Genomic DNA, 12132 nt, shown 5'->3' with positions numbered 1-12132 from the left:
AGAAAGTATCCATCATTTTAGGTCCTAAATCTGTTCACCAGCAAAATAGGTAACCTCAGAAGGAGCACTCTCAACCTATGCACAGTTTTCCTGAAATTATACACCATGGGACAATTCCTTAGGTTACTTTGCTTTCAAAGAAATTGGGTATAATATATACTGAGGGAGTGACATTCCTATCTATCCATCCATCTATCTGTATCTTAATCAACTATGAGCAAAGTTTCTCATTCATGTCAAGAAATAGTATCCCTATTCAGGAGCTGAAGATTCCTTAGATTCTATGGAGAAAGATAAAAAATCAATACAAATCCAGTCTAATCAACAAAACAGATCGCTACAGGAGATTCAAGACACGGTCAGGAAACCCAATTTAAGGATAATAGGTATTGAGGAAAACTTGGAGAAAGAGGTTAATGGGATAGGCAACCTATTTAACAAAATATTAGCTGAGAACTTCCCAAATATCCAGAAGGAAAGGCCTATAGAGATACAAGAGGCATTTAGAACCCCAAACCAACCAGACCAGAATACGACATCCCACCGACACATTGTGATCAAAACAGGATCAGTAGAGTACAAGGAAAGAATCCTTAAAGCTGTTAGGGAGAAGAAAACAATCACATATAAAGGAAAAGTAATCAGAATTACCCCAGACTTCTCAGCAGAGACCATGAAAGCAAGGAGATCCTGGAATGAAGTATACCAAACACTAAATAAAAATAACTACCAACCAAGAATTCTATACCCAGCCAAACTCTCATTCATAGCAGAAGGTCAAATAAAAGTCTTCCACAGTAAGGAAAAACTGAAACAATATATCTCCACCAAACCAGCTTTACAGAAAATCTTCAAAGATGTACTATACAGGGAAAATAATCAAGATCCCAATACAGACAGAGAAATGAACCCTAAATAGTAAGCATCAGATCAAGAAATGGGAAGACACAGCTTTAAACAAGATAGTGATAATGAAAGCAACAAACGATCATCTCTCAATCCTAACTCTCAACACTAATGGACTTAATTCTCCAATCAAATGATGTAGGCTCATAAGTTGGATCAAAAATCAAGATCCATCTTTCTGCTGCCTCCAAGAGACACATCTATCCAGCAAAAGTAAACATCTTCTAAAAGTGAAAGGCTGGAATCAAATCTATCAAGCAAATGGCCCCCATAAGCAGGCTGGAGTTGCAATCCTAGTATCAGACAAAATTGACTTCAAATAAAAAAAGGTAAGAAGAGACAAAGAAGGTTACTACATATTAGTAAAGGGATCTCTCCTACAGGAAGATATAACCATTCTAAATATCTACACACCAAATGCAGGAGCACCCAACTTCATCAAACAAACACTACTGACTCTAAAATCACTCATAGACCCAAACACATTGATAGTTGGGGACTTTAACACTCCACAATCACCTCTGGACAGATCAACACGCCAAAAACTGAACAAAGAAACCACAGAACTAAATAATTGCATAGACCAACTAGACTTAACCAACATCTACAGAATATTCCACCCAGGAACAACAGAATACACATTCTTCTCTGCAGCACATGGAACATTCTCCAAAATAGATCACATCTCAGGGCACAAAGAAAATCTGTACAAATTCAGAAGTATCAAAACCATTCCCTGCATTCTCTCAGACCACAATGGAATAAAATTAGAGCTCAACTCAAACAGCCACCACAGAAAATCCTACAATTCATGGAGACTAAACAACACACTGCTGAACCGTCAGTGGGTCATTGAAGAAATTAAAACGGAAATTCAAATGTTTATGGAATTCAACCAAGTTGAGGACACAAAGTACCAGCTCCTTTGGGACACAGCAAAGGCAGTACTCAGAGGAAAATTTATATCTCTGAGTGCATACATCAACAAACTGGAGAAACAGCAACTCAATAACTTAAGGAAGCACCTTAATTTCCTTGAGAGAGAACAACAAGCCAAACCCCAAGTCAATAGACAGAAGCAAATAATTAAAATCAAATCAGAATTAAATCAATTAGAGACGAAAAAAACCATTGAAAGAATCAACAAAACGAAGAGTTGGTTCTTTGAAAAAATCAACAAGATAGACAGACCCCTGGCAAACATGACTAAAAAACAAAGGCAGCACACTCAAATAAACAAGATAAGAGATGAAACAGGTAACATCACCACAGAAATAATCCAAATTCAGAAAAGAATAGGGGACTATTTTGCAAACCTTTATGCCAACAAATTCGAGAACTTGGAAGAAATGGATGATTTCCCAGAAAAAATTCATATCCCCCTAACTCAACCATGAAGATTTAAACCTTCTAAACAGACCCATATCCAGTATTGAAATAGACACGGCAATAAATGATCTCCCATCCAAGAAAAGCCCAGGTCCAGACGGATTCACTGCAGAATTCTACAAGGCCTTCAAAAAAAAACAGAACTCACACCAATATTTCTCAAACTCTTCAATGAAATTGAAAGAGAACGTTCACTACCAGACTCATTCTATGAAGCCAGTATAACCCTCATCCCAAAACCAGGCAGGGACTCATCATGGAAAGAGGACTATAGACCGATTTCCCTGATGAACATAGACGCAAAAATTCTCAACAAAATTCTGGCCAATCGACTTCAACAAGTCATCAAAAAAATCATACACCACGATCAAACTGTATTCATCCCAGGGATGCAAAGTTGGTTTAATATAAAGTCAATTAATGTAGTCCACCACATCAACCGGAGCAAGGTAAAGAACTATATGGTTTTATCTCTGGATGCGGAAAAAGAGTTCGATAAAATCCAGCACTCATTTATGCTAAAAGCCCTGGAAAAACTGGGATTCCAGGGAACATTCCTGAATATAATCAAGGTAGTTTATGACAAACCAACAGCAAGCATAACTCTAAATGGTGAAAAACTAAAGCCATTCCCTTTAAAATCAGGAACAAGGCAGGGATGTCCACTCTCTCCCCTTCTCTTCAACATAGTACTAGAATTCCTAGCCAGAGCAATCAGTCAAGAAGAAAATATAAAGGAGATCCAAATAGGAAAAGATGAAGTTTAACTTTCTCTTCGCAGATGACTTGATCCTATACCTAAAGAATCCCATTGACTCTACCCCCAAGATACTAGAGCTGATCCAAAACTTTGGAAAAGTGGCAGGATATAAAATAAACCCTCAGAAATCAACGTCCTTTCTCTATGCTAATGACCCGAAGACCGAGGCGGAAATAAGGAAAGCAACTCCTTTTGCAATAGCCCCCCAAAACATAAAATACCTAGGAATAACCTTAACTAAAGAAGTGAAAGACCTCTTTGAGGAGAACTTTAAAAGCTTGAAAAATGAAAGTATGTCAGAACTAAGGAAATGGAAAAACCTCCCATGCTCCTGGATTGGGAGGATTAATATAATCAAAATGGCAATATTGCCAAAGGCTATCTACAAATTCAATGCAATACCCATTAATATCCCAACACCATTTTTTAATGAAATAGAGGAAGCAATCCAGAAATTCATATGGAACAATAAAAGACCTAGAATAGCAAAAACAATCCTAAGCAGAAAGAACAGTGCTGGAGGAATTACAATTCCCAACATCAAGCTGTATTATAAAGCTATAGTAATAAAAGCAGCTTGGTATTGGCACCGGAACAGGCCTGAAGACCAATGGAACAGAATTGAAGACCCAGAAATGAACCCACAGAACTACGCCTACTTAATCTTTGATAAAGGAGCTAAAACAATAGTTTGGAAGAAAGATAGCCTCTTTAACAAATGGTGCTGGCAAAACTGGCTCAACACATGCAACAAACTAAAACTAGATCCTTATATATCACCCTGCACCAAAATCAATTCCAAATGGATTAAAGACCTTGAAATCAAAACAGACACCCTGAAAACACTAAAGGAAGGAGTAGGAGAAACACTCGGGCTCCTTGGCGCAGGACGGAACTTCCTTAACAATGACCCAGAAAGGCTACAAATCAAAGAAAGGTTGGACAAATGGGACTGCATCAAACTGTAGAGCTTCTGCACGCAAAGGACATAGCTTGCAAGATAAACAGAAAGCCCACAGACTGGGAGAAGATCTTTACCGGCCATTCAACAGACAAAGGCCTCATCTCTAAAATATATGCAGAACTAAAAAAAATTACCTTCTTCCAAAACAAAACCGCAAAGAACCAATAGCCCCCTCATCAAGTGGGCTAAAGACTTACAAAGAGACTTCTCTGATGAGGAAATGAGAATGGCCAAAAGACATATGAAAAAGTGCTCTACATCACTGGCCATAAAAGAAATGGAAATCAAATCAACATTGAGATTCCATCTCACCCCAGTAAGAATGTCCTATATCAAGAAAACTAACAATAACAATTGTTGGAGGGGATGTGGCCAAAAGGGAACCCTACTTCATTGTTGGTGGGAATGTAAACTGGTTCAGCCACTCTGGCAAGCAGTATGGAGATTCCTCAGAAGGCTAAATATAGAACTCCCCTATGACCCAGCATCCCCACTTTTGGGTATCTATCCAAAAGACCACAAACAAAACCACAGTAATGCCACCAGCACAACAATGTTCATCGCAGCACAATTTGTCATAGCTAGAATCTGGAACCAACCCAGATGCCCCTGATATCGGTCATCTACAGAGAACTCAAAAAACTAAGCCCCTCCAAGCCCAATAAACCCATTAGGAAATGGGCAAAAGAGCTAAAGAGAGACTTCACAAGAGAAGATATAAAAATGGCAAAGAAACATATGAGGAAATGCTCAACATCCCTGCTAGTAAAGGAAATGCAAATAAAAACAACCCTGAGATACCACCTCACCCCAGTTAGAATGGCCTATACTCTGAACTCAGGAAACAACAAATGCTGGAGGGGCTGTGGGGAAAGAGGAACCCTTCTCCATTGTTGGTGGGAGTGCAAATTAGTACAACCACTTTGGAGAACAGTATGGAGGTTTCTCAAAAAGCTCAATATAGACCTACCCTATGACCCAGCCATACCACTCCTAGGCATCTATCCTAAACAGCAAAATCCAAGATATCAAAAAGGCATTTGTACTTCCATGTTTATCGCGGCACAATTCACAATAGCCAAAATATGGAAACAACCCAGATGCCCCTCCACAGACGAATGGATCCAAAAAATATGGTACTTATACACAATGGAATACTACACAGCGATTAGGAATGGTGAAATACTGTTATTCGCAGGGAAATGGTCAGAACTCGAATAATGTTGAGTGAGACAAGCCTAGAACACAGAAAACAAAGGGGCATGATCTCCCTGATATATGACTGTTAACAAAGGGAGATGGAGAGACAGTAGAGACCAAGTCTGTGAATACTGTATATGTTCTTGATACATTGTATATTGCATATATGTCAACCTGACCTAGACACGGGATAGAAAAACAGGTCGTAAGATATCATAAGAAATGTACACACTGCCCTACTATGTAACTGCACCCTCTTTGCACAACACCTTGTAAAAAAATTTATGTCCAATTAATAAAAAAAAAATTGGAGGAGGGGCTGGGAATATGGTCTAGTGGCAAGAGTGCTTGCCTTGTATACATGAAAGTCCTAGGTTCGATTCCTCAGCACCACATACATATATGGAAAAGGCCAGAAGCAGCTCTGTGACTCAAGTTGGCAGAGTGCTAGCCTTGAGCAAAAAGAAGCCAGGGACAGTGCTCAGGCCCTGAGTTCAAGCCCCAGGACTGGCCCCCCCCCAAAAAAAAAAATTGGAGGAGCTGGGAATGTAGCTTAGTGGTAGAGTGCTTGCCTAGCATGCATGAAGCCCTGGGTTCAATTCCTCAGTAACACATAAACAGAAAGAGCCAGAAGTGGTACTGTGGCTCAAGTGGTAGAACGCTAGCCTTGAGCAAAAGAAGCTCAGGACACACACAATTTGCCTTTGGCTCACACATGTACTCCTAGCTATTTAGGAGGCTGAGATCTGGGGACCATGGTTCAAAGCCAGCCCAGGCAGGAAAAGTCCCTGACACTCTTATCTCCAATGAAACACCAAAAAGCTAGAAGTAAAGCTGTGGCTCAAGTGGTACAGTGCTGGGCTTGAGCCCAAAAGCTTAGGAACAGAGCCCATGACCATTCAGGTAAGCCCTAGTACCAACACACACACACACACACACACACACACACACACACACACACACACACACACACAGAGAGCGCCTCTAAGAAGTTAGGGGGCAACATCTTCAAATTCTTGTTTTAAAAGGAAACTGCATCTCAATCATCAAGGCTGCAACATTTGGGCCTGTAAAAATCACAATGAATTTGAATCAAGAGATCTGGACTTCCTCACTAATCAATATCCTAACTATGAATGGATCTGCAAGATGATAAATAATGAGACTAAGAGGGAAATAGAGAAAGAGGGAGGGAGGGAAGGAAGGAAGGAGGGAAACTAATTTTGAAATATCCCCAAAAGAAACCTATATATTTTTAGTTATCTTTGGTATGATTATCAAGTGCTGTGTCTATGTAAGGCAGGTATTTGTTTTAAATAATATTTTTATTTTTATCCAATCTGACAGTTCATTTAATTTAAATTTACTATGAATTATGATTAGTGAAATAAAGCTTTCTTTTCTTTTTTGTGACAATCCTGGGGCTTGAACTCAGGGCTTGGGCAATGAGCTTTTGTGCTCAAGGCTAGTGCTCTACCATCTGAACCATAGCTCTACTTCCAGCTTTTTTGGCAGGTTGGATATTCCTGCCCAGGCTGGCTTTGAAGCGCAATTCTCAGATCTCAGTCTCCTTAATAGCTAGAATTACACATGTGAGCCACTAACCCCCAGCTTTTTTTTTTTTCTTGTTTGAGTCAGTCTCAATATGTAATCCTACCTAGTGTGAAACTCTTGCTCCTCCTACCTCAGGTCCCCAAGTGCTGGGACTGTATATCCTTGGCTCAAGTGATTATTTTTCATCTTACATCAGTTTCCTGATTATCATTCTTTACCTTTGGTTGTTGTTTTTCCTATTTTCTTACTCTCTAAGTTTGAATAAGGTTTAAATTTCTGCTGGTAAGTAAATTAATTCCTTGTATGGGAGTGTTTATCCCTAATACTTTAACATACATTTTTTTTTATTTCCAATAGCCATTTTTGTTGGCTCAAAAAAAAAAAAGAAGAAGAGTTTTAACAAGTTTTACACACTGCACAGTCTTTCTAAGCCCTTGATATGATTGTCATTTTAAATACAAATAAAATGTTTAAAAAAAAACAACTGTTTGGTGTAAGTGAACTGAACACCTCGGGGTGGGGGGGGAAGGGAAAGTGGGAGGAGGGAGGGGGGTATGAGGGACAAGGTAACAAATAGTGCAAGAAATGTGTCCAATGCCTAACATATGAAACTGTAACCTCTCTGTACACCAGTTTGATAATAGAAATTTGAAAAAAAAAGAAGTAGTATCCCTATACTCTAGTAACTTTCTTTCTCTTTTCTTTTCTTTTTCTTTCTCTCTTTCTTTTGCTGGACCTGGAGCTTGAACTCAGGGTGCTGTCCATAAGCTTCTTTTGCTCAAGGCTAGCACTCTACCACTTGAACCACAGCTCCACTTCTGGCTTTTTCTGAGGAGTTTATTGGAGATAATAGTTTCACAGACCTTTCTGCTTGGGCTGGCTTCAAATCGCGATCCTCAGATCTCAGCCTTCTGAGTAGCTAAGATTACAGGTGTAAGTCACCAGAGCCCAGCTTCTAGTAATTTTCTTGTTTTCCCTTATGACTCTTTCTCCTCTTCCCCAAAGCAACTATTATAGTGATGTGTTATATTGCAGTTTTGCAGAGTTTCAAGCACATACAAAATGAAATGATATAGCATATATTTTTAGATCTCCTTAGGTCAAAACTATGTTTGGGAATTTTACTGAAGTTATTGTTGATAGGATTCTTTTCTGTCTATTGCCATTGACATTTTCTCTTTTTTTTTGTTTTTTAAAAAGATATTTTCTTGCCTTTAGATGATGAGAACATAGTTTAATAATGTGTCTATCTATTCTTTTTTTTTTTTTTTTTTTTTTTTTTGGCCAGTCCTGGGCCTTGGACTCAGGGCCTGAGCACTGTCCCTGGCTTCTTCCCGCTCAAGGCTAGCACTCTGCCACTTGAGCCACAGCGCCGCTTCTGGCCGTTTTCTGTATATGTGGTGCTGGGGAATCGAACCTAGGGCCTCGTGTATCCGAGGCAGGCACTCTTGCCACTAGGCTATATCCCCAGCCCCGTGTCTATCTATTCTTGATGGGCATTTTCCACCATTAAGGCTTCTATGAATCCTACTCATGAATATATTTTTTGTCCACATCCTGCTCTACAAATAATGCCTCCCTGTGCAATGCATTCTTGGAGTAAAATTTCTGATTTACAAAATTGTGAGTATGGTTTACATTACTAGATTGTTCCATATATTTTTAAAAAGTTACAATAACATGTATAAGTTATTATAGGCATTACTTTATATCTAGTAAATCACTTATGTTCACAATGGAGTTTTAGTCATTTTTTAAAAACATCTACTTTGTATGATCTCATTTTAGCTTTAATTTCTTGTGGTCATAGGATCCTTAGAATTTTCTTTTATGAAGTTCTGACCATGCCTTAATTTTTTTTCCTGCTGCATTGTAGGTCTTTTTTTCTTAGTTTTTTTCTTGGAGGTTCTTTATATACTCTAGTCTAGCCTGTTTTGATTTTATACTTGATAGTGCACTTTGCTATACTGAGGGTGTCTCCCTTCTAATTTTAATATTATATAGGGCTAAGAAATCTTTTACATAGCTTTCAAATCCTGATTTGTTTTTTGTATAATGAATTGGTTATGGTTTAAAACAATATATTATCCTATGTTAATATCCTACGATATTATCCTATGTTAAATCCTAGAAATACTATTGCTTTACTACTGACTTTTTACCCCCAAACATGAGAATCTTTATTTTTTAATATTTGACAGTGCTCCTTTCAAGATGATTCACTACTTTTAATAAGTGAAAAAAATCAAAGCTGTAACCATTTTTTTCCATTCAGAAACTTATTATTGCCTTTATGTGTACAGTATCCCTGAAGTTGGTTTGCAGCTGATGCTAGGTAGGAGTTAAGTTTCTCTTCTCTCAGGTGGAGACTCAATTGTCCTGGCACCATTGCTGAAAAATCAGCCTTTCCTCAACTTAATCTGCTGTGTCCATTTTGTTGTCTAGTCAAATGATCTCATGTAAGTGGCTGTCTTTTGTACCTGTGTTTCCTATGTCAACTAAACCCATTGCAAAAAAAGTGGTACCAAGAGCTGACTTTACCTAGTACCTAGTTTTGCATTTTCTTTCATTCAGAGCTCCTTTTTTTGTATGTTGTTTTTTTTTAAATGGTCTGCTGGTCTTTTTTTCCTCATCTGGGACACTTCTTGATTGTGTAAGCCTCTAAATATAATTTATTAAAAAAACAGCAACAGGAAATCATTCCATCTTCTTAATTGGAAGTGATCTGAAAATGTAAGGAATTGCTGACACCATGGTGAGAGAGCAACCTGGATGTACATTTTGCCACCACTATGATTTCCACTTACGCTAAACTGATCCTGAACATCAGAACTTGAATCCTTATGCCTAGGCCCTCGACCTGATTCTGACCATCTTTAGCTTCATGGCATGCTGTCCTTCATTTAACTTGTCCTATTTCTCCTCAAGTTGGGTTCTCATGTGATTTAGATGAGATCTCATGCAATGGAATCATAGAAATAAAGCAAAACATAATATGAGAGGGAATGCGGTATAAATTTTATTGGGAAACCAAGGGGCAATGGCCTTTTTGGTTAGAAAGAAGATACAAAGGCCTTAGGGAAAGTCAGAAGAGGAGTCACAAAATTTGTGTTGAGATAAAATGACAACTTTTAGGCATTGCAAAGACCTAAGGAAGTCATGAGTGCTTACTGTCTTTTAAAAAAATTAATCTTAACTTAAAGAGACAGAAGTCAGTTTTTCAAGGTATAAACCATGAATCCAGGTTGAGAAGAGATGGTATTACCAAGTAGCAAGCTAAACAAAGGTCATCTTGCTGAGCGCACACACACACACACACACACACACACACACACACACACACACACACACCCACCCGTTTTCAGGAAGATTGGCAGCTTGATGCGTGAGGGTATGATTAACAGAGAAAATATGGGGAGGCTGGCATGGTTTTTGTCAGGTCTGAATGGAAGGTTATTCTAGGCAGGTATTGATTGGGTCTGTAGTGAGGTGATCAGCAGCTACAGGGCTGGCAGCAACTGGATCCACAGCCCTGGGACAGACAACCAGGCACACGGACGCATGTAGGGTAGTAGCAGGTTCTTGTACAGTACACAGGTCCAGAGCAAACTGGCTGGCAGCAGCTGGGCTGGCAGCAGCTGGACTGGCAGCAGGGCTGGCAGCAGCTGGACTCACAGCAGCGGGGCTGGCAGCAGGGCTGGCAGCAGCTGGACTGGCAGCAGGGCTGGCAGCAGCTGGACTCACAGCAGCGGGGCTGGCAGCAGGGCTGGCAGCAGCTGGACACGCAGCAGCAGGGCTGGCAGCAGGGTGTGCTGCAGCAGCTGCTCACACAGGTGGGTCTGAAGCGGGTTGTGCAGCAGGTGGTTTGGCAGCAAGGCTGGCAGCAGCTGGAGCCGCCGCAGCTGGGCTGGCAGCAGGGCTGGCAGCAGCTGGTCACACAGGTGGGTCTCCAGCAGGTGGTCCTGCAGCAGGTGGTCCTGCAGCAGGTGGGCTGGCAGCAAGGGGAGCAGCAGTTGGTCATGGTGGCAGGTGTGGGGGAGGGGCTTCTGTTCACAGGTGAATTTCCCTGAAATCTGTTGTTTCTTGGTCTCTTGCACCTTTTATAGTTGGTGCTCCAAAGTTTAGACCAATGAGCATAACTTATGTTTGTTGTTGTTTGTGCTCATTTCCTTAATCCACTTCCTCCTTAAGGAGGAAGTAGTTCCTAGGTGCTGTCCATTTCCTTTGAGTGGTTTACTTGTTTGCTTTCCTAATTGGCAATTAACCAGCCCAAACTCTTTTCCGGCAATGAGAAATCAGTCATCATTCTCTGTGTCAGTGAAATGATAATCCCTGTCTTTGAAGACAGGTATAGTGTTTGATCATCTACCAGGTCCAGATTAGATTGTTGATAGGTCAGAATTACTCTTAGTCTCATCTAGTTTTCCTGGGTGCTACTTAGTTTGGGAAGTATCATGAGTCATGATGCTGAATTAAACTCAGATTAAGTGACGCTCTGAATGTCACTTGTACTATAGAAGCCTGGAGTAAGATTTATCTTCCTGCTGTAAGCAGGGAGGATAATTTCTACAGGAGACAAGAGACCTGAGAATTAGACCTTCTCTGTCATTTAAAATCACTTTTCTTTTCTCTAAAAGTGAAAGGCAGTCTTTCCTTTGGGCAAAGGCATTCTGAGATGAAAATGAGAGACTATATAGAAGATTCAGCTCAAGAGTAAGGCTTAGATATACCAACAATAAAATAAACCAACAAGTAATAAAAAAAAAATTGTAGGATGCAGGATAATGTGATTTTTATCCTGGAACTGTGTGGCTCATCCCTGAATTCCTAGCTACTTGGGAGGATGCGATTGTGGTTTGAGATCAGCCCAGGCAGGAAAGTTGTTTTGTTTTTTTTTTCCTTTCCACTTTATTTTATTTATTTTTTTAAGTTTTTATTATAAAACTGATGTACAGAGAGGTTACAGTTTCATACGTTAGGCATTGGATACATTTCTTGTACTGTTTGTTACTTTGTCCCTCATACCCCCTTCCTCCTTCCCCTTTCCCCCCTGAGGTGTTCAGTTCACTTACACCAAACAGTTTTGCAAGTATTGCTTTTGTTGTTTTTTTCTCGTATTTTACCCTTTGTCTCTCAATTTTCGTATTCCCTTTGAATTTCCTAATTCTAATACCAGTACACACTGTTTCCCATACACTCAGATAAGATTACAGAGATAGTGTAGATACAATCACAAGAAGGTGATACACGAACATCATCAATAGTAGAAACTACAGATACACATGGGATGTTGAAAGTAGTTACAACTCTGATATAACAATCATTTTCATAAAATGGAGTTCATTTCACTTAGCATCAT

At 39.6% G+C, this 12132-nt stretch overlaps 1 protein-coding gene across 1 annotated transcript; it reads right to left on the bottom strand.

The window, feature by feature from the left end:
• Positions 1-10266: 10266 nt before the first annotated feature.
• On the bottom strand, positions 10267-10794 carry LOC125365335 (keratin-associated protein 9-8-like). Its single transcript, XM_048365341.1, has one exon. The coding sequence runs from the start codon at positions 10792-10794 to the stop codon at positions 10267-10269; it is 528 nt and encodes a 175-aa protein (XP_048221298.1).
• Between the last annotated feature and the right edge of the window lie 1338 nt (positions 10795-12132).

This window comes from Perognathus longimembris, chromosome 17, assembly GCF_023159225.1.
Source record: "Perognathus longimembris pacificus isolate PPM17 chromosome 17, ASM2315922v1, whole genome shotgun sequence".
Classification (NCBI taxonomy): domain Eukaryota; kingdom Metazoa; phylum Chordata; class Mammalia; order Rodentia; family Heteromyidae; genus Perognathus; species Perognathus longimembris.
The sequence above is the reverse complement of the archived record's forward strand: the minus strand, read 5'-3'. Positions and strand labels throughout refer to the sequence as shown.

Coding starts and splice junctions, on each gene's coding strand:
- LOC125365335 (XM_048365341.1), bottom strand. CDS start 10,794: ATGACCAACTGCTGCTCCCCTTGCTGCCAGCCCACCTGCTGCAGGACC.